General features: G+C 51.0%; 1 protein-coding gene across 3 annotated transcripts in view; it reads right to left on the bottom strand.

The window, feature by feature from the left end:
• The window catches only part of CDH23 (cadherin related 23), a 370,794-nt gene that overhangs the window by 261,184 nt on the left and 86,476 nt on the right, over nucleotides 1-23,134 (bottom strand). For all 3 annotated transcript variants that reach the window (XM_064145069.1, XM_064145066.1, XM_064145068.1), the window contains exons 5-7: nucleotides 20,317-20,459; nucleotides 12,894-12,941; nucleotides 12,505-12,597 (exon numbers count right to left, since the gene is read on the bottom strand). In XM_064145069.1, the coding sequence (XP_064001139.1) occupies nucleotides 12,505-12,597; nucleotides 12,894-12,941; nucleotides 20,317-20,459 (284 nt within the window). The remainder of the gene's footprint in view (nucleotides 1-12,504; nucleotides 12,598-12,893; nucleotides 12,942-20,316; nucleotides 20,460-23,134) is intronic.

Here is a 23,134-nt window from a genome sequence, read left to right as displayed (position 1 = left end):
ATGTGGCTTTTGCTGCCCAGCATGAGATAATGAGTGAAGTCCCAGGCTTCTGGGCGAGTATCAGCAGGAGGAAACAAAGATAAAACAAAACTAATTGCTAGCAGGTCACATTCATTAGCTCCTCGCTCCTCTGCCCCTTTCTGGCAGCAGAGAGCCCTTCCTCCTGCTGGGGACAAGGAGGAGACCTTGAAGCCATCTGTTGCCCAGATGTGTAAGTGTAATTATACTAAAAGGGCTGGGTTTGAACGCCCTGGAAAAGAGCAGCCTTTCAGCCTAAGCCTAAATTGCTCCTGCAGCAAGAGATGCTGCAGCACCACAAATCACAGCTTCTGCTCTGGAGAAAGTGTGGCTGGCCTGAGCAACCTCAGCTGATAGGATGCCAAGGAGCTGTCAACACTTGGCGATGGCCACCTTGAGCTCAGACACCTACAACTATCTGAAAAGAGGCTGTAAGTGAGGTGGGGGTTGTTTTTTTTCTTCCTAATATCAAGCAATAGGAAAAGAGGAAACAGCCTCAAGTTGCAGCAGGAGCGATTTAGATTGGATATTAGGGACAATTTCTTCACAGAAGGAGGGCACAGGCATTGGAACAGGTTGCCCAGGGAAGTGATGGAATCATAGAATCAAGCAGGTTGGAAGAGACCTCCATGATCACCCAGTTGAACCTATCACCCAGCCCTTCACCACCTCCCTGGGGTTGGTCTCTTCTGCCAGGCAAGCAGCAACAGAAGAAGGGGACAGAGTCTGAAGTTGTGGTGGGGGAGGTGTAGGCTGGATGTTAGGAGGAAGTTGTTGGCAGAGAGAGTGATTGGCATTGGAATGGGCTGCCCAGGGAGGTGGAGTCACCATCCCTGGAGGTGTTGAAGCAAAGCCTGGATGAGGCACTTAGTGCCATGGTCTGGTTGTTTGGAGAGGACTGGGTGCTACGTTGGACTGGCTGAGCTTGGAAGTCTCTTCCAACCTGGTTGATTCTATGATTCTATTGTTGGACTTGATCTTAGAGGTTTTTTCCCAACTGATATGGTCCTATGATTGTGACCTCAGGGATGGGTCTGTGATGGACAATCCACTTTGAAAATGAGCAGGTATTTGGTCTCAGCACCCATATAAAGGAAGTCCTGCAAATCATTCAAGAGCACCCAGGTGTCCTAAGGCTGCTGTGGAGCTCAGCAAGTGGGGAATATTTTCCTTACTCCTACTTCCTTGAAAAGGAATAATTCCTGATTTGTCTAAGCTACCTTTCCCCTCTTTGCCTGGGTACTCCTTGCTTCTCTCTGCTTTCTCTTGCCTACCTCAACATTATTTCTTTGGCTTTGGGAATCTTATTTTCCCAGCACGATGGCTCTTCCACAGAGGCACCAAATTGCCTGCTGCCTTGCACTAGAGCTTTCCTTCCAGCTCTACATCTGCTTCCTTCTCTCTGTTTAGCTTTCCCCCGTCCTCCTCGCCTACCTCAGCGTTCGTTAGGCTGGCCAGAACAGCACGACCATTTCTCATTTCCAGGCTGCCCCTCCTTTCTTGCTGCAGTATTCTTCCAGAAAGAGCCCAAGTTGTGCCTGGTGGAAATGACTGTTATCTCCAGGACACTTTACACATTACTTCCACGCCATTTGGAGTTTTCCGCCCCAGTAGTTTCTGTTGCGTCTCTCATTTCACTCCCCGGGCACGTGCTTTAAAGGACCAGGGCCTCCTACTCACAGGTGAAGGCAGGCAAAGTGACAAGGCTGCTAGAGGTGGGGACTTTCTGTCTCTCTAGGATATCAGGACGTCACTCAAGACCTTTTGACACCAGCTGGAGAATGTCACAGTGTACGCATCAGCAATTATGACTTGCGCACAGGTGACCTTCAGAGGAACGAACGCTTCCAGGTTTGAGCACCTGCTTCATCACATGGCAGCTTCCTTTGTGCAAGGACATGAGAGACCTCCAGGAGCCACCCAGCTCCAGGAAACCCCCCGTGGGCAAGTGATGGCACTCAACTCAGGGAATCAGAGAACTGTTTGAAGGTGGGAAAGAGCTTTAAGATTGTCAAGTCCAAAAGATAACCCAGCACAGCCAAGTCCACCACTAAACCACATCCCTCAGTCCCACATCTACACAGCTCTGAAATCCCTCCAGGAGTAGGGACTCCACTGCTTCCCTGTGCTGTCTGGAAAATCATCCATATAAATCATAGGATTGTTTCAGCTGGGAGACCTTTAAGATCATCAAGGGACCTGGGGATGCTGGTAGAGAGTAGCTGAAGATGAGGCAGCAGTGTGCCCAGGTGGGCAGGAGAGCCAATGGCATCCTGGGCTGGCTCAGGAAGAGTGTGGCCAGCAGGACAAGGGAGGTTCTTCTGCCCCTGTACTCAGACACTGCTCAGGCCACACCTTGAGTGCTGTGTCCAATTCTGGGCTCCTCAATTCAAGAGAGATGTTGAGGGACTGAAATGTGTCCATGGAATGGTGATGAAGCTGGTGAGGGGCCTGGAGCACAGCCCTGTGAGGAGTGATTGGCACTGGAATGGGCTGCCCAGGGAGGTGGTGGAGTTGCTGTGCCTGGAGGTGTTGAAGCAGAGCCTGGATGAGGCACTTAGTGCCATGGTCTGGTTGATGGGACAGGGCTGGGTGCTAGGTTGGACTGGCTGAGCTTGGAGGTCTCTTCTAACCTGGCTGATTCTATTCTATGAAAGCCCAACCATCAACTCAAGACCAGCATAGCCATTAAACCATGCCCTGAAGTGCCACATCTACATGTTTTTGGAACACCTCCAGGGATGGTGACTATCTTCTGCAAATACAACATGACTTTTTAGCAGAAACCTCACCTCTTAAAGTTTCTACACAAACCCTGGGGACATCTCTGACGTGGGCTGCACTAACCCTCCAGCCCAGATGTCACTTCTTGCTTGGTGCACTGCAGCCTGTTTCAAGTGCACTTCTTCAGTGCTGGCAACAAAGGAGCAGGGATAAGAAGATGGCAGCTGCTGCCTGATGTGCTTCCAAGCTCAGGCTCTTGCCTGAAGGAATCTCTACCATCCAAAATCCAGAACAAACACCCCAGACAGTGCCTGAACTTCCCTGCTTTTAAACAGCTTTCTCGTGGGAAGTGGGGATCTTTATGAATATTTACAGACTCACCCCAGAGCCAAACATACCCTGCATGCCAACACACATGGCAGCCCACCCAGATGCCAGACTCAACTCCACCTTACGACTCGTGCATTATTCACAGCCCCCAGTCCCCAGCTGCTTGCTTACTTTCTCAGCTCCCCTTCTTTTTTGCTCCTCCACACAAGAGCAAGACAAGAGGCTGGGCTCTTTCACAGCCTCGATTACTGATGGAAAAGCGGGGAGGGGGTGGGGGGGTTCCACAACTCTGCTGGCAAAACCTTGACTGGGCAATTTTCTTCACGTAAAGACATATTTTAACGTTCAATCTTCCCCAGCAATCTAGAAATAGTCCTGTCTTGGTAGAACAGGCAGGCTGGGATTGAGAGAGGAGGGGAGAAGGAATGATTTCTTTGAGGGATATTAGATTCTACCTAGTGATTACAGAGCAGATGAAACCTTCTCAAAAGGATTATCTCATCCAGCTAAGAGATGGCTTTTTAATAGATGGACAGTATGCCTGCACTTGAGAATCCTGAAGGGAAGGCACACCCTTCATGAGGTGTCCCTTCTTCCAGCAGTTGGCTGGACAAAGTTGGAAAAGCCATTAAAGGCTGCTGAAAATAGAATAAGAATACTAAAACAAACTGTGGAAAGGAGAAACAACCACAGGCAAGCTTGGTGAGCAGATCTGTGAAGCCAGAGACACAGTACAGAGACCTACCTTGCTAGTTTTCGTCCAATATTACCTCAGGGTTGATGTAGCCTGATTGTGGAATGCAGTGGACAAGAAAGTCAATCAAAAAGGAGTATAGTAGATGTTAGGAACAAGCTCTTTACCGTGAGGGTAGTGGAACACTAGAACAGATGGCCCAGGGAGGTAGCTGAGACCCCACCCTAGAGATACTCAAAGTGAGGTTCAACAGGGCTCTGGGTAGACTGATCTAGCTGAGGATGCCCCTGCTGTCTGCAGAGGATGTTGGACTAGATGACCTTTGGAGGCCCCTTCCAACCCAGACCATTTTGTGAGTATGATTCTGTGTTTCACCTACTGCATATTATCACCATGTACCTCTGTTACTGAGCCCCTCTTGGTGTTGTGAGCACCAGCCCAAGCCTCACCTCACACTTCTTCAACAGGCAGTGGAGGTGAGAGATCATAGAATCATAGACTGGTTTGGGTTGTAAGGACCTTTAAAGGTCATTTAGTTCAACCCTGCTGCAGTCAGCAGGGACACCTGCAACTAGAACAGGTTGCTCAGAGCTCCAGACAACCTGACCTTGAATGTTTCTGGGGATGGGGCACCTGCCAACGATCTAAGCAACTACTGTCTCACCAGGTTCAGTCTAAAACATGTTTTCCTCCTATCTAGTCTAAATCTCCCTTTTTTAAAGTCTTAAACCATCACTCCTTGTTTTCCCATTCACTGCCTAGGGAGGCAGTTGAGGCCCAATCCCTGGAGGTGTTTAAGGCCAGGCTGGATGAGGCTGTGTGCAGGCTGCTCTACAGTAGGGTGTCCCTGGCCATAGCAGGGGGGTCAGAGCTAGATGATCCTTGTAGTCCCTTCCAGCCCTAACTGATTCTATCAATCCCTCTCAGTTCCCAGAACCAGGCACGTCGATGGGATGCGAAGGTAGAAGGGAGATGGAGATACTTGCTTTCCCAGAGAAGAGAGCCAGCCTGCTTCTGGCCAGCAGTGCTTAATGAACACAGCTTGGATAATTAGTCTCTCTAGGAAGGTGAAAATCTCACCAAACCACCCTAAATAAATAAATAAAGAAGCCTGCCCCCCAAAGCGCCGCGGCAGAGTTCGATACGCTTGCCCATTTCGTGCGCGCAGGAGAGGTGGTGGGGGGAAGGGAGGAAGGCTGAATTTGCTTGGTGAGTTATTCACCCTAAATTATTTGTGCAGTTCTGAAATGCACACAGAAGCAGAAGAGTACGGAGAGAAGGAAAACTGTGAGAAGGGGTGGAAAAAAAAAATAGAGGAGAGAAAAAACAAAAGGCAAGGAGGAAGGAGAGCAGCCGGCAATGATTACAGGCCGTTTTGCAACGCGGTGAGAACATCTTTCTTATCAGCTCTGCTATCATCGCCTTCAATTGAAAGGCTCTTTATATAAAGGAAGGGGTGGTGGTGGAAAAAAAAAAAAGCCCCCCAGATGGTACCTGGGGACGTGCAAGGGAATGGCTGATGTGGCTGAAGTGGGAGCCGGCTGCTCGTTGCAGCTGCTTTCGTATGCGCGGCGTCAGGTCTCGGAGCCATCGCAATAGAATTATATGAGCCCCTGAAGACTCCTGGGCAGGATGGCAGAGAAACTGATGTAATTACTGACATTATTACCATTAAAGCAAAATAATAATTTTAATTACAGCTAAGGCTTTTGGGGGCTTTTCTCTGATCCTCCCTGCCCTGGCTCAACATCTCATATGGTCTGTTTTCCAGGCTGTGTTAAATGGGACTGGGCAGCCATGGTCCCCTCTCCTTCCTCTCCCCCTTCCCCTGCCAAACACCTTTTTACACCATTTAAAAATAAAGAACATCATAAAAGCCACTGCTTCAACTCCACCACCGTACTGAGGACTGAAATGGTGACCAGCAGCTTGTGAAGGCTCAATCCCAAAGGCTGCTCCCTGAGCAGAAGGGGACTGCTGTTGGTGGCAAGTGCCCACCTGCCTCCCAATTACAATCAATTAGTAAATCAGGGCCGGGTTCAGGAGACACAACGCCTGCAAGCTGGGCTCTCGCTGCCTAACCCATGCTGTGTGCTGCCCAGAAACTCTCTTCTCTGTTTTTAAAGCTCTTTTCCCACAGTCCTGCCTCTTACTAGCTTGACCCCCAGAAGAGGTGAGCATGTCACCAACATGTGACTGTGGCTGTAGATGCCTTCTGAAAACAGAGCACTGTTATAATTGGTATCTCCTGGTGTAACTGTCATCTCCTGAATGCTTGGGGTGCTAAACGGCAGGGCCCGGCCCAGAGCCTGGCTGAGGACAGCTTTCTGCTGCAAGATGTAACCCAATAACACACATTAGTCTATAAATCATCAGGTGTGTTAACTGCAACAGGAAGAGGGAGGTGAGGAGAGCACCCAAGGAGAGAAAACCCCACTGGAAACCTCCTGAGGGAAGGTTCACCAAAGAAACTGACAATTAGGTGACCTTTCTGCCAACAAGTGAAGACTGACAATGCTCTAGGGCCAAGAGAAGAGCATGGACAGTTTGAAATTGACCAGTAAGCTCAGGATACTGAGGGGCAATGAGGGAAAATGGCTCTTCACAAGAAAGTACTAGACTTGGTTACCACACCACACAACAGCCCCAACGTCAGAGGAACCTCTACAGAATGCCAGGTGTAGATAGCTCAGGAGCATCTCTGCAGGACCCAAGATGAGGTCCTGTAGATGGCTCAGGAGCACCTCCTCAGGACTCAAGATGAGGACCTGTAGATGGCTCAGGAGCATCTCTGCAGGACCCAAGACTTGGTCCTGTAGATGACTCAGGAGGTGGAAGCATCAGATGCAGAAGGAAGCAGATGCAAAGCCATTACTTTTAAGCATAGGCTTAAATGTTGCTGACCTCCAAAGCAAGTGGAGGGCTGTGTGCCCTGAAAGGGTTTATGCTTATAGAAGCTGGGACAGGAAAGCCTAACAGGAGCCCTGGGGGAACAATCCACCCTCTATTTCCAGCACTACACCAGCTGCCAGAGAACCGAGGTGTGGGCTTGGTTTCACCTCGCTTGCTCACTGCACATCAAAATATGGAGCTATGACAATCCAGGAAGACCAAGCTTGATAAAAATCCAGACAGAAGGAAAAATAGATTGGATAAAGCAGATCAGACTTGTCACAAACAGAGAGAGCATGTCCAGAGAAGGGTGACAAAGCTGGTGAGCCCTGTGCGGAGAGGCTGAGGGAGCTGAGGGTGTGCAGCCTGCAGAAGAGGAGGCTCAGGGCTGACCTCATTGCTGCCTACAGCTCCCTGAAAGGAGGCTGTAGCCAGGTGGGGTTGGTCTCTTCTGCCAGGCAAGCAGCAAGAGAACAAGGGGACACAGTCTGAAGTTGTGGCAGGGGAGGTCTAGGCTGGATGTTAGGAGGAAGTTGTTGTCAGAGAGAGTGATTGGCATTGGAATGGGCTGCCCAGGGAAGTGGTGGAGTCACCATCCCTGGAGGTGTTGTATGAAAGCCTGGCTGAGGCACTTAGTGCCATGGTCTGGTTGGCTGGACTGGGCTGGGTGCTAGGTTGGACTGGCTGAGCTTGGAGGTCTCTTCCAACCTGGTTGTTTCTGTGATTCTACGATTCTCACAAACCCTGAAGGTCAGAGTAGCAAGCCCATGAGCAGCTATCTAATGCAGTCCAGCAGCACCACAGGGCAGAGATGCAGGCACACACGTCCTAGCAAACTGGAAAGCCATAAAAGTCCATTACAGCAAATCAAGCAGCAGTCAGCATGACAGCCATTAGCCCGAAATGAATACACGAGGACTTAATGAGCTCTGTCGAGGCCAGCCTGGTGGATTTCAGTTGCCAAAGTCTAGCAGGATTCCCTTCCTTCCCCCCCCCCCCCCTCCTCTTTCCAGACTTCCAAGGCAACCAGCAGCACCTCGTTGCCTCTTGACAAGCAAATCACGGGGCAGCCGGGCCCAGACGGGACGGACGATTAGGCTGGAGCGCCGTCCCCCTCCCCGACACGCCAGCCCTCGCTCAGCTATGCCAGGCAGGCGCTGGGGACGCGATTAAGACACAAGGAGCTCGGAGGATCGGCGACATCGAGCCTGACGCGAGCAAACCCCACTCTGGCTATTTGGAGCTGCTGCAGCACGGAGCAGCCCACGGTGAAGCTCTTCCCTGCTCCTCACGCTACAAAGGAAGCGCACCCGCGGGCCGAGCCCAGATAAATTCCCTTTACTCCAGTCAGGCGGAGGGTGTAAAGCGCCGGGAAGGGTGTCTGGAGGCGGGACCGTTTTTAAAGGTCAGTTTACTCCATGTTCCATCTATTTATGTGCACTCTCGTTGTGACTTTCCCAGTGCCACACAATAGCGGGGAGGTTTAAATAGCCCTGCTGGTGCTGCTCCATTAGCTAGGACAACTGCAAATCGATACAGCCGCTTAGCTCTAAATTAAAAGGAGAAAAACCCTCATTAGCTGCCAGTTCTGCGCTGAGACAGTCTATGCAAAGCCACACCAGCGCTTCTGCTCGCCTCTTCTCCACCCCTGAGCTCCAGTCCCTCTTTGTTCGTGGTCTTTCAGACCAGCTTTGTAACCCACGCGCTTGCTGCTCACCCGGGAGCTGCCTGGAGCCACGGGGGTGACCTGGGGATGCTGTCATCCCCTACCATGGCTAGTTGCTTGGCTCTGCAGACCTCAGCTTCTGAAGGCACAGTTCCATGCTACCCCACTTCCAGCTCTGTGGTGGATAAGCAATAGGGAAAACCCATGGTCCAGCTAAAGTCACAGTATCACACAGTGTCACAGTATCACCAAGGTTGGAAGAGACCTCACAGATCATCAAGTCCAACCCTTTACTACAGAGCTCAAGGCTAGACCATGGCACCAAGTGCCACGTCCAACCTTGCCTTGAACAGCTCCAGGGACAGCGACTCCACCACCTCCCCGGGCAGCCCATTCCAGTGTCCAATGACTCTCTCAGTGAAGAACTTTCTCCTCACCTCCAGCCTAAATTTCCCCTGGCGCAGCCTGAGGCTGTGTCCTCTCGTTCTGGTGCTGGCCACCTGAGAGAAGAGAGCAACCTCCTCCTGGCCACAACCACCCTTCAGGTAGTTGTAGACAGCAATAAGGTCACCCCTGAGCCTCCTCTTCTCCAGGCTAAACAATCCCAGCTCCCTCAGCCTATCCTCGTAGGGCTTCTGCCATACAGGGTAGGCTCATTCTTCACAACTCATGTGAGCTGTACCCTTTGGAGGCCACTTTCTAGGTGGTGGGAGCCCATTGCCTGCTATCAAACATTGTGAGAAATAAAGGCTCTCTCCCTGGCAGAGCAAAAGTGCCTCCAGGATTCTGGCTGAGCAACACTTTCGTGGCTCATTACTTCTGATTGGTGCCCTTGATTAAAGACCATGGAAGGAGATTGGCACACAATGCCTTATAATTAGATTAGGCCACTCTCCAGAAGAACATGGCTTTGAAGGCCAGGTGGCAGAGTGGGTATACTGGGGGAAGTCCTATGCTTGATGTACCCCAAAAGAACTGTGTGTGCCCAGGTGGCCAAGAGCCAGTGGCATCCTGGCCTGGCTCAGGAAGAGTGTGGCCAGCAGGACATGGGAGGTTCTTCTGCCCCTGTACTCAGCACTGCTCAGGCCACACCATGAGTGCTGTGTCCAGTTCTGGGCTCCTCAATTCAAGAGAGATGTTGAGGTGCTGGAAGGTGTCCAGAGAAGGGCAATGAAGCTGGTGAGGGGCCTGGAGCACAGCCCTGTGAGGAGAGGCTGAGGGAGCTGGGGGTGTTTGGCCTGGAGAAGAGAAGACTCAGGGCTGACCTCATTGCTGTCTACAACTCCCTGCAGGGAGGCTGTAGCCAGGTGGGGTTGGTCTCTTCTGCCAGGCAGCAGTGACACAACAAGGGGACACAGTCTCAAGTCACAGCTCCAGGGGAGGTCTAGGCTGGATGTGAGGAGGAAGTTGTTGTCAGAGAGAGTGATTGGCATTGGAATGGGCTGCCCAGGGAGGTGGTGGAGTCACCATCCCTGGAGGTGTTGAAGCAAAGCCTGGCTGAGGCACTTAGTGCCATGGTCTGGTTGACTGGACAGGGCTGGGTGCTAGATTGGACTGGATGAGCTTGGAGGTCTCTTCTAACATGGTTGATTCTATGAACTAAGTGGTGCTGTAAATCCCTCTTGACAGGACCATGGCTCATACCAAAAGGAGCATGATATGCAAGAGGGGGTTGTGATCCTCTGTTGTTTATTTTTGACCACAGACCCTGTTCCTCAGCCAGCTTTCATTTTCCAATTAACTTTCCAAACCAGCACTGGACCTTCGCCCTTCCTGCTCCCCAGGTCAGAACTGGGACAGCTCTTAAAGAAGAATCATAGAATGATAGAAGTGGTCTTATTGGAAGAGACCTTTCAGATTATCAAGTCCAGCTGTTAACCCAGCACTGCCAGGTCACCACTAAAGTGTGACCCTCAGCACCTCATCTACGAGAGGCCTCTTCCAACCTGGTTGATTCTATGATACAAGGCTTTTAAATTCCCCCAGGGATGACGACTCTACTGCTGCCCTTGGCTACCTGGTCCCGGAGTTGACGAGCCCTTTTAAGGAAGAAATTTCTCCACACACACAACCTAAACCTCCTCTAGCACAGCTTGAGGTCATTTCTTCTTGTCCTGTCACTTACTACTTAAGAGAAGAGGCAACCCCTACCTCACTAGAACCTCCATTTGGGTAGTTTTAGGTCTTCCCTCAGCCTCCCTTTCTCCAGACTGAAGAACCCCAGGTCCCTCAGCCACTCCCATAACACTTGTGATCCAGACCCCTCTAAAAGCAACGAGCAACAGGAGATAAGGCACAACTGCTCCACATAAACACTCAACTGAGGCTTAACAGAGTTAGGGAGAAACAGAATCCCACTTTCCATCTCTCTCTCCACATGGAGAAGGAAACCCTCTGTGCCAGGTGCTATAACCAGAAAAAACAGAGGTAAACCTGAGGGCAGGAGACTCCATCAGTCCTGCTGGCATTCACACAAGATCACAGAACTGTTGAGGTTGGAAAAGACCTTTGAGATCATCAAGCCCAAAGGCTCATTTTAGAGTTCACAATCCCACCACTACTGCTATGCCACTACCACTAAACCACAGCCCCCAGCACCACATCCACATGCCTACTAATTCCCTCCAGGGACAGTGACTCCACCACTTTCCCTGGGCAGACTGTTTGATAACTCTTCTGTGTAGGAATTTTTCCTACTAATCAGCCTCAGGTTCAGGCAGAGAGGCCAACACTAGGAGGAGCAGCAGGAAGTCAAGATGACCACTCATCAGCTTCTAGAGGTCTCAGCAGCAAGACAGGAGCAAGAAGCAGATCATGCAGGTTTTGCCAAGTCATTTCTGTGCTGCTCGTGCTTTAAAGAGGAGGAGAAATGACTCTGACCCAGTGTCATTCTCAAAGGGAGGTTTCAGATGACTTGGCTCAAAGATGAGACTAAAACTCCCAGCTCATACATCACAAGCAACTTAATGAAGTAACCTCATCCTCGCAGCAGAGAGACAGGGAAAGATCAAAGCCCAGCACGCCAAGGCACCAAGCAGCCAGCATATTAAATACACTGTTGTAACACAATCGTTTGTACCTCTCAATTACCAAAGACTGCTTGATTTCACACACAGACACACACACAGAGGCAACACTTGACCTCATCCACACCCTGAGGCATGCCCTGGCACCAAAGTACAAGGTGATGCTGTTTCCTTCACTGGAAGACATGAAATGCCCTGCTAATCCCATACTTCACATGTTGTAGCCTAAGCTTATCCTCCAAACATCTTTCACTTCCATCTTTAAAGTTTAAATTCCCACCAGATCTGCAAGTTCCTGGCATTTCCCTCCCCAGCTGACCTCTAGATGCAGCAGCTCTTCCCGACAACATGACTAAATGTCATCTCCTTTGCCATTTACAGCACAGAGAGTGGTAGGTGGCTTTGGAAACTCTGTCCTTGGAGATGTTCAACACTATGGCTTTGTAAAGTCCTGAGTGAGCTGATTTAACATGAAAATTCTGTCTGCTTTAGTAGGAGCTTGGACCACACAATCTCCTGTCATTCCTTCCTACCTATTCCAAACCTAGGAGCATCATGGGACAAAGTCCTAGTACTAAAAGAAACCACCAGCAAGGACAGAATCATAAAATCAACCAGGTTGAAGAGACCTCCAAGATTATCCAGCCCAACCTGTCACCCAGTCCTATCCAGTCACCTAGACCATGTCACTAAGTGCCTCAATCCAGTCTTTCCTTGGCTTTTGGGCAGGACTTTGCTAGATATTAGGCATGTGCAGAAATATTTCTTCCTGCCTCAGGTCACCTCTGTGACAAGAGACTGCACATCACCCCTGTCTCACAGCAAAAGAGAAAGAAATGGATTCCCATTTACAGCTATTTTCAAACTTCACATTTATCACAGCAAAGACATCACCAAGGCTGACTCTGAGCTCCAAACCTCTGCCTTGCCTCAGCACCCAAACCACAGTCACTTTGCTTCTCCTTGCTATCAGATACCAATATCTTCCCCAGGTTTAATCCTCTTCCCCAAACCCAGCGAGGATGCAGGGCAGGAGGGCAGTTTTGTACATTGGTGGCCTGCATGCAGCCAGACAGAAAGCTCTGCAGTGGCAATCAGGCAGTGAGTGTGGCCACTGAGGAAAAAGCCAAGCTGCATGGAGAGCAATTCCCTACCTCTGGAATGCGGACGCTGTAGGGCTGGTTGTGGAACTGGGGAGCGTTGTCGTTGACATCTCCAACTTGGATGTTGACTGTCCCTTTAATCACCTGTGGTCATGAGGACAAGCAGTGGTTATCAGCTGTGCTCACGAGGAGAAGCAGTGGTTATCAGCTGTATTCATGCATTTAAAGCACAACACAATCGTGGGGCTGTGTTTTCTGACTTGAGCTTTTGGCAAGCAACGGTCAGGGGTGGCCCTGCTTACCAGATACTCACATGCACACACACACACCCCCCCCAGTGAAGTGTAAAAGGTGTAGTCCCCCCCTTCAGTGACCCACACTCATCCTCCCTGCTCCCTTCAGCCCGTGCCACAGACCATGAAATGAGAAGTCACACTCACCCCTTGGCTGTCGCTGACGGAAAATTCAACCGTGAATTCTGACTTAGTCTGAAAAGGAAGGAGAAGAAAAACACGTAATTAAAGATCCTGTGGTGGTTATCTGCAGATGGCAGGCTGGGGACTTTTAGCCAATATTATTACATGCAAAATGCTTTCAGGACCTTCAAGAAGAGAAGAGGCACTTGAGTGCAATTACCCAAAGTTGAGTCTTAAAACGCTGAGAAATACTGGTGCCAGAGAGGCTCTGGTATATTCCATGGGCAAGGAGAGAAGCTCTGCTCTGGGTCAGGAGGATGTGGGACTAAGGAGTCCACTCCCCATCTAGCAGCCAAGCACTTCAAACAGACAACTAGGCTCAAGTAGGTGCTGCTTGACCTTCCGTGTGATGTGGCCCAGTGACACACCAGAGGAAAGGGAATACCATTCAGAGGGACCTTGCCAGGCTGGATGGGTGGGCAGAGGCCAATGGGATGAGACTGAACAAGGCCAAGTGCAGGGTTCTGCACTTTGGCCACAACAACCCCAAGCAGCACTACAGGCTGGGGACAGAGTGGCTGAGAGCAGCCAGGCAGAGAGGGACCTGAGGATGCTGGTAGAGAGTAGCTGAAGATGAGGCAGCAGTGTGCCCAGGTGGGCAGGAGAGCCAATGGCATCCTGGGCTGGCTCAGGAAGAGTGTGGCCAGCAGGACAAGGGAGGTTCTTCTGCCCCTGTGCTCAGCACTGCTCAGGCCACAGCTTGAGTGCTGTGTCCAGTTCTGGGCTCCTCAATTCAAGAGAGATGTTGAGGTGCTGGAAGGTGTCCAGAGAAGGGCAACGAAGCTGGTGAGGGGCCTGGAGCACAGCCCTGTGAGGAGAGGCTGAGGGAGCTGGGGGTGTGCAGCCTGGAGAAGAGGAGGCTCAGGGCTGACCTTGTTGCTCTCTACTACTCCCTGAAGGGAGGCTGTAGCCAGGTGGGGTTGGTCTCTTCTGCCAGGCAAGCAGCAACCGAACAAAGGGACAGAGTCTGAAGTTGTGGCAGGGGAGGTGTAGGCTGGATGTTAGGAGGAAGTTGTTGTCAGAGAGAGTGATTGGCATTGGAATGGGCTGCCCAGGGAGGTGCTGGAGTCGCCATGCCTGGAGGTGTTGAAGCCAAGCCTGGCTGAGGCACTTAGTGCCATGGTCTGGTTGATTGGACAGGGCTGGGTGCTAGGTTAGACTGGATGAGACTGGAGGTCTCTTCCAACGTGTTTGATTCTATGGTTCCAAGTTCAACAAGGCCAAGTACAAGGTCCTGTACCTGGGTGGGAGCATCTCCAAGCCTAAATACAGGCTGGGTCAGGAGTGGCTCAATAGCAGTCCGGAGAAGAATGAGTTAGGGACTTCAGTTGGTGAAAAACTCACCATGAGCTGGCAGTCGCAGCTGGCAGCCCAGAAGGCAACTATGTCCTGGGCTGCAGCAAAAGCAGTGAGAGCAGCAGGACAGGGAGGGGATTCTGTCTCTCTGCTGCACCTGGAGTACTGTACCCAGTTCTAGGCTTCCCCAAGACAAGAAGGGCATCAAACTGATGGAGCAGGTCCAGAAGAGGCCACAAAGACGATCAGAGGGCTGAAGAAACTGTGCTATAGTGACAGGCTGAGAGAGTTAGGGCTGTTCAGCCTGGAGAAGAGAAGGCTCCAGGGAGACTTTAGAGTAGCATTCCAGTACCTGAAGGGGCCTATTAGAGAGCTGGGGAAGGACTTTTTAGAAGGGCTTGTAGTGATAGGATGAAAGGGAATGGATTGAAGCTGGAGGAGGGCAGATTTTGACTGGATATTAGGAAGAAATTCTTTCCAGTGAGGGTGGTGAGGCACTGAAACAGGTTGCCCAGGAAGGCTGTGGATGCCTCCTTCCTAGAAGTGTTCAAGGCTAGGATGAATATACCTTGAGCAAGTTGGTCTAGTGGAAGGTGTCCCTGCCTATGGTGTTGGGGTTGTCAGTAGATGATCTTTCAGGTCCCTTCCAACTCAAACCATTTTATGAAGCAAGCCTCACCTCTCTTTGCAAGCCTGTCCAAGTCCCTTGACTACTTTTAGCACCAAGTGCAAGGCAAGCAAAGCAGTTTTCCATCCTCAGAGCACTGTGACCTGGTACCATCTCAGATGGCAACACAGAGGGACTTTGCAAAAGAGAAGAAAGCCAAAAGAGAGAGCTGCATCGTTAGCTTTTGTTTGAGATGACAATTCAGCAGGGCCTCACTGAGGACATCTACATACTGCTCCTTTGCCAGCTTCCCTGCCATGCAGCAGCACTTAGAATCATAGAATCAGTCAGGGTGGGAAGGGACCACAGGGGTCATCTAGTTCCAATCCCCCTGCCATGCCCAGGGACACCCTACCCTAGAGCAGGCTGCACACAGCCTCAGCCAGCCTGGCCTTAAACACCTCCAGCCATGGGACCTCAACCACCTCCCTGGGAAACCCATTCCAGCCTCTCACCACTCTCAGGATCAACAACTTCCTCCTCATGGCCAGCCTCAATCTCCCCACCTCCAGATTTGCTCCATTCCCCCTAGTCCTGGCACTCCCTGACAGCCTGAAAAGTCCCTCCCCAGCATTTTTGTAGGTCTCCTTCAGATCCTGGAAGGCCACAAGAGGGTCACCTGGGAGCCTCCTCTTCTGCAGAATGCACAGCCCCAACTCTTTCAGTCTGTCCTCACAGCAGAGCTGCTGCAGCCCTCTCAGTCTAATCCCCCTGCCAGAGCAGGGTCACCTATGAGGATGTTGCACAGAATGGTGTTCAGATGGGTTTTGAATGGAGACTCCACAGATGGAGACTCCACCACCTCTCTGTTCAGTGCTCTACCACACTCCAAGTAAAGAACTTCCTCCTCATGTTTAGAGGGAACTTTCTCTATGTTTAAGTTTGTGCTCATTACCTCTTGTCCTCTCACTGGGCACCACTGCATAAAGCCTAGGCCCATGCTCCTGGCACCCACCCTTTAAATATTTATAAGCATTGATAAGATCCCCACTCAGTTTTCTCCTCCCCAGGCTAAAAAGCCCCAAGTCCCTCAGCCTTTCTTCACCAGCCAGATGTTCTGGTGCCCTCATCATCTTTGTAGACCTTTGCTGTACCCTCTCAAGCAGATCCCTACCCTTCTTGAACAGCTTATTAACATTATCATGAGGAAATTAACAGCTCGGTCTTAAATGGCAATATATTAAAGTCACCACCACTGAGGTGAAGGACAAGTAGGGAAGAGGGGATTATTTTAGTGTCAGGGCAAGGAGGACATTGCTAGTGGAGGAAGATTTCTCTTCCTGGCCATTTTATTTCCACTGGCAATTGTTTTGTTCACATTTTATCAAGAAATGATGCAGGGATGGGCAGCAGGACTTGGAGCACCTCATCGATCTGATAACCGCACTCCAGCTAGCCCCAGGAATCCCTCCCCACCCCCAGTACCCCATCCCTGCCAGAGCACAGCAACTCAATGTTTCCACAGCATCATGCTGGAAAGCAAGCTTGAAATGGCTCTCCATGCTGCAGATGTGGTTGATTTATTCCTAATAAGATCAGCTCAGGGACAGGCAGCAGCCTCTGGTACCCAGTCCAGGAGCTCTGCTTGCACCAGGGTAGTGAATTCAACTTGGAGAAGTGGTTGAGGGGCAGCTCAGCTCACCAGAGCATGCACCCCTCCTGTCCCTGCATGCAAACAGTTGGGGACTTCCAAGCCCTTCCTAGCTCCTGCCTTAGGGCAAGGCTTGCAGGCAAAATGAAGAGCTGAAATGCTGATGGAGAGGAGAGCTTCTGCTCCCTGTGACATCCCACCCTACTGCATCAGCATCTTCCACTTCTGTCTCTCCATTACTCATCAGTACCACCATGAGGGGCAAAGCAGCAAGGGAAAAAGGAGAACTAGGAAGAAAGAAGCAACCTATTGAGCACTTAAGATTTTAATGACTCCAAAAAATAATCAAAGCCAGCTGCCACAGGTGAATTTCTCTTTCCACCCTTCATTTTAGCACATCACCGTGTTCAGACTCAGGGTTTCCCTTTTTGTTTAACACCTGTTTTGCTTCTGATCTTAGTGGGACTAAAAGGAGCCAACCTTTTAAAATGTGTGTTGCCTCCTCTCCTTTTTCTCTGTTTCCCCTTTCCCTGCATTGTTTACCTTACTATGATTCCCTCTCCCTTTTCAAACCTTTTTTTTTTCCACTTTCATTGTACAGGATTTGATTTCTTGCTTTTTCTTCCCCACCACTTTTCTTTTTAGGGCTCTCTCACCCCTGACTTTTTGATTGCAGGCATCCAGGGCAGTGTTCCATCCCTCTCACTCCATCCTGCTTCCTCCACAAAGAACTGCCATTTACACCTTTCCCTTATCCACATCAAGGTATGCACACATCTGTCTTCACTCTCTTCCCCATATTGCAAGACTTTGAGCCCCTGAGATCAGTTGATGGGCACAAGCTCCTCTGCCAGTTCATCCCAGTCATGCACTCAAGCTCTGCTCAGCTCTTTCCCTTTCCACTCTCCAACAAAAAACACCTAAAATCTATCAATCACCCTCCCTGGCTAAAGGTTGGTATCATAAGTATTGGGAAGCAGTAGGCTTTGAATGAGAGAAGATTTATGACTCATGCCAGCAGCTGTTGGCACAGGGAGGTGGAGGGGGAAAGAGTGGAAAAAACCCTCAAACACTTTCTTTTCCTTGCTCTCTATTTGGTTTGTCCTTTCCCAGCCAAAGCTGCATCATTTAGAATCATAGAATCTGTCAGGGTTGGAAGGAAGCACAAGGATCAGCCAGTTCCAACCCCTCTGCCATGGGCAAGGACACCCTACCCTAGAGCAGGCTGCCCACAGCCTCATCCAGCCTGGCCTTAAACACCTCCAGCCATGGGGCCTCAACCACCTCCCTGGGCAACCCATTCCAGCCTCTCACCACTCTCAGGATCAACAACTTCCTCCTCACCTCCAGTCCCAATCTCCCCACCTCCAGCTTTGCTCCATTCCCCCTAGTCCTGGCACTCCCTCACATCCTAAAAAGTCCTTCCCCAGCATTTTTGTAGGCCTCCTTCAGATCCTGGAAGGCCACAAGAAGGTCACCTGGGAGCCTCCTCTCCTGCAGACTGCACAGCCCCAACTCTTTCAGTCTGTCCTCACAGCAGAGCTGCTCCAGCCCTCTCACTTAGTCTAATCCCCCTGCCAGAGCAGGGTCACCCATGAGAATGTTGCACAGAATGGTGTCCAGGTGGATTTTGAATGGAGACTCCAGAGATGGAGACTCCATCACCTCTCTGGGTAGCCTGTTCAGTGCTCTACTACACTCGAAGTAAAGAACTTCCTCCTCCTGTTTAGAGGGAACTTTCTCTATGTTTAAGTTTGTGCTCATTACCTCTTGTCCTCTCACTGGGCACCACTGTAAAAAGCCTGGGCCCATCCTCCTGACACCCACCCTTAAAATACTTATAAGCATTGATAAGATTTGAACAGCCCCAACTCCTTCAGTCTGTCCTCACAGCAGAGCTGCTGCAGCCCTCTCAGCATCCTCCTGGCCCTTCTCTGGACACACTCCAGCATCTCCACATCCCTCTTGTAATGGGAGCACCAGAACTGGATGTAGTACTCCAAGTGGGGTCTCAAGGGGCCTTCCTCCCTTGCACAATAACATCTGTATGGCTCCAACCTGGACCTACTGTCCACACCTGAGTTGGGTTAATGGGCTTTACCCTCACTATTTTGCAAAGGAAGAGCTAAAGAGTGGGGAAGAATAACTCCCTGTACCCATTCAGGTTAGGACTGACCTGCTGGAAAGCAGCTCCATGGAAAAGGGCATTGGAGGCATGGTGGACACTAAGTTATCCACAGACCAACAAGGTGCATTTTAGACAAGAGAAGACTGAGAGGGGATCTAATAAATGTTTATAAACACCTGAGGGCTGGCCAGGAGAGGGGGGACAGGCTCTGCTCACTGCTCCCTGGGACAGGACAAGGAGCAATGGGTGTAAGTTGCAGCACAGGAGGTTCCACCTCAACACAAGGGGGAATTTCTTTACTGTGAGGGTCACAGAGCACTGGAACAGGCTCCCCAGGGAAGTTGTGGGTCTCCTTCTTTGAACACTTTCAAGGCTTGTCTGGATGTGTTCCTCTGTGACCTGAGCAAGATTATGGTCCTGCTTTGGCAGGGTTTGGACTCAATGATCTCTGAGTCCCTGACATCCTGTGATCCTTTAAAGAAGGGCAATGGTCTCCTGGGGTGCATTAAGAAGGTCAGGGGAGGTTCTCCTCCTCCTCTCCTCTGTCCTTGTGAGACCACATCTGCAGTGCTGTGTCTAATTCTGGACTCCCCAGTTCATGAGAGGCAGGGAAATACTAGAGAAGGTCCAGTGGAATCTATGAGGATGATGAAGTGACTCCAACAGCTGTCTCAAGAGGAAAGGCTAAGAGACCTGCAGCTGTTTCCCCTGGAGAAGAGCAGACTGAGAGGGAATCTTCTGTGTTTAGAAATACCTGAAGGGTGGGTTGACAGGAAGGTGGTTCCAGTCTCTTCCCACTGGCACCCTATGGTAGGAGGCAGTGATGCAAGCTGGAACACAGGAAGTTCCTGCTCAACATGAGGAAATCTTCTTCACTTTGAGGGTGATAGAGCCATGGAATAGGCTGCTCAGAAAGATTATGGAGTCTCCTTCTCTGGAGATTCTTGGATGCTTTCCTGTGCAGCCTGCTCTAAGCAATCCTGCTTCTGCAGAGGATTTGGACTACCTCTGGAGGTCCCTTCCAACCCCCACCATAGAATCATAGAATCAAGCAGGTTGGAAGAGACCTCCAAGCTCAGCCACTCCAACCTAGCACCCAGCCCTGGACAATCAACCAGACCATGGCACTAAGTGCCTCAGCCAGGCTTTGCTTCAACACCTCCAGGCACGGAGACTCCAGCACCTCCCTGGACAGCCCATTCCAATGCCAATCACTCTCTCTGACAACAACTTCCTCCTGACATCCAGCCTAGACCTCCCCTGCCACAACTTGAGACTGTGTCCCCTTACTGCTTGCCTGGCAGAGGAGACCAACCCCACCTGGCCACAGCCTCCCTTCAGGTAGTTGTAGGCAGCAATGAGGTCAACCCTGAGCCTCCTCCAGACTTTTTAGGATGTCAGGTAGTGACAGGACTAGGAAAAGTGGAGCAAAGCTGGAGGTGGGGAGATACAGCCTGGATGTCAGGAAGAAGCTCTTCACCATGAGGATAATGAGACCCCGGAATGAGTTACCCAGGGAGGTGGTTGAGGCCCCATGGCTGGAGGTGTTTAAGGCCAGGCTGGATGAGGCTGTGTGCAGCCTGCTCTAGGGTAGGGTGTCCCTGGGCATGTCAGGGGGTTTGGAACTGGCTGATCCTTGTGGTCCCTTCCAACCCTGACTGATTAGTCCTATGGTTCTACCACTCTCAGCAGCAGATGACATTACCTCTCTGTCCAAGGGCTGCCTGAGCCAGACAACACCAGTCATGCTCTCCACTGCAAAGAACCTGCTGGCCTCCTCCCCAACCACACCGAACACCAGCGGATCATCGTCCAGGTCCCGGGCCAGCAGCTGAGTCACTGAGGAACCTAAGAGACAGAAAGGAAAGAAATTATGAGCAGAATGGGACAGAGGGCTATGATGATGATCATGTGCCCTGTGAGGAAAGACTGAGGAACCTGGGGCTTTTGGAGCTGGTGAAGACTCAGAAGGGATCTAATCAATGTTTCTACATATCTAAGGGCTGGGGGGGTCGAGAGGGTGGGGACAGGCTCTTAGTTGTGCCTTGTGATAGGATAAGGAGCAATGGGTATAAACTACCACTCAGAAACTTCTCTCTCAATGTGAGGAAGAGCTTCTTTACTGTAAGGGTCATAGAGCAGTGGAACAGGCTCTCCAGAGAGGTTGTGGGACCTCCTTCTCTGAAGGCTTTCGACCCCTGCCTGGGTGCACTCCTATGTAACCTGCACTAGATTATGGTCCTGCTCTGGCATGAGGGTTGGATTCGATCTCCAGAGGTCCTTCCCAACCCCTAACATCCTGTAAAATCCTGGAAACATTCTGTTTGGCAGGGAATGCAGGTCTTCTGCCTTCCTCCCTTAAAACATCTGCAGGCTGTCTTCACGTGGTGCTACAATGCTTTGAGAGGCAAGGAGAGTCAAGCTGTGCATGGGTCTAATAATTTTCTCTGAACCACAGCTCCTCTCCTCCCTCACCCTTATCAAAAGTCATGTTAGATCAACAGCAGCACAGCCATCCCACTAGAGATGGAAGAGAAACCTCCACCATCCGGCTGCCTCTTCCAAGAAGAGCATCTATCAATCCTACTTTCCTCCACCAAAGGCCACCACCAGCTGATGTAGCAACACTTCCAGGTTAAAAGCAAGCACCCCAAGGGCAAAAGCATGGATGTGATGCCCACAGGTGCCTCAAGGCTTTGGGATTCAGTAGGACCTGGAGCCAGACACAGAGCTAGAGCTTGTTTTACACACAGCAGCTGCAGCAAGGGGCAGTCATTCCAGCATACATGGAGCCCACCCACCCAGAGAGCAAAAAGGCACTAGGACAAAGCCTGTCCAATAACTTTACTCATGATCTGGAGCAGGGGATTAAGTCCAGCATCAGTAAGTTTGCAGATGACACCAAGCTAGGAGCAGGTATGGAGCTGTGGTAGGGTAGGAGAGACCTGCAGAGGGACTTTACCAGGCTGGATGGGTGGGCAGAGGCCAATGGGATGAGATTGAACAAGGCCAAGGGCAGGGTTCTACACTTTGGCCACAACCAACCCAAGCAGTGCTACAGGCTGAAGACAGTGTGACAAAGCTGGTGAGGGGCCTGGAACACAACCCTGTGAGCCCTGTCCAATCATAGAATCAACCAGGTTGGAAGAGACCTCCAAGATCATCCAGCCTGACCTATAACCCAGCCCTGGCCAATCAATCAGACCATGGCACTAAATGCCAACACCTCCAGGCACAGCGACTCCACCTCCCTGGGCAGCCCATTCCAATGCCAATCACTCTCTCTGACAACAACTTCCTCCTAACAGCCAGCCTACACCTCCCCTGCCACAACTTGAGACTGTGTCCCCTTCTTCTCTTGCTGCTTGCTTGGCAGAAGAGACCAACCCCACCTGGCTACAGCCTCCCTTCAGGGAGTTGCAGACAGCAATGAGGTCAGCCCTGAGCCTCCTCTTCTCCAGGCCAAACACCCCCAGCTCCCTCAGCCTCTCCTCACAGGGCTGTGCTCCAGGCCCTTCACCAGCTTCGGTGCCCTTCTCTGGACACCTTCCAGCACCTCAACATCTCTCTGGAATTGAGGAGCCCAGAACTGGACACAGCACTCAAGGTATTCTCCAACTCTATGAAATACAGTATTTTCCTGGTCTTACCCAGCTCCTGGCCAAGTGCTCATGCTATCCCTTCCTCCTTTACACTCAACCCCAGGAGTGCAGCAAGACTACAGCCTCCCCTCAGGCTGTTGTAGACAGCAATGAGGTCAGCCCTGAGCCTCCCCTTCACCAGGCTAAATGCCTCCAGCTCCCTCAGCCTCTCCTTATGGGGCTATCATTTGACACCAGGGAGAAAAGAACAATCCCACCTCACTCCAATCATAGAATCACAGAATCAAGCAGAGTGGAAAAGACCTCCAAGCTCATCCAGTCCAACCTAGCACCCAGCCCTGTCCAATCAACCAGACCATGGCACTAAGTGCCTCAGCTGGTCTCATCTTGAACATCTCCAGGCACAGCGACTCCACCACCTCCCTGGGCAGCCCATTCCAATGCCAATCACTCTCTCTGACAACAACTTCCTCCTAACAGCCAGCCTACACCTCCCCTGCCACAACTTGAGACTGTGTCCCCTTGTTCTGTTGCTGCTTGCCTGGCAGAAGAGACCAACCCCACTTGGCTACAGCCTCCCTTCAGGTACTTGTAGACAGCAATGAGGTCAGCCCTGAGCCTCCTCTTCTGCAGGCCAAACACCCCCAGCTCCCTCAGCCTCTCCTCATAGGGTTTGTGTCTCCATTCACAGAGCTGTAGAGAGCAATGAAGTCTCCCTTCAGCCTCCCCTTCTCTGTTCTAAGAGAACAGATGCCAGCATCTCATCCATGTGGGAAGAGGAGGGAAGCTCCAACAGACCAAGGCTTGAACATGGCAGCACTGCTGAGCAAGTTGAGCTACTGCAGCAATTACCAAGCAGTTGGCCTGATATCAATCATGCTGGAAATAATGGGAAAAGCTGATCTGCTGTTCCATTAATAA

This window comes from Pogoniulus pusillus, chromosome 6 (assembly GCF_015220805.1).
Source record: "Pogoniulus pusillus isolate bPogPus1 chromosome 6, bPogPus1.pri, whole genome shotgun sequence".
NCBI classification, from domain to species: Eukaryota; Metazoa; Chordata; class Aves; order Piciformes; family Lybiidae; genus Pogoniulus; species Pogoniulus pusillus.
This window is presented reverse-complemented; position numbering and strand designations above follow the sequence as displayed.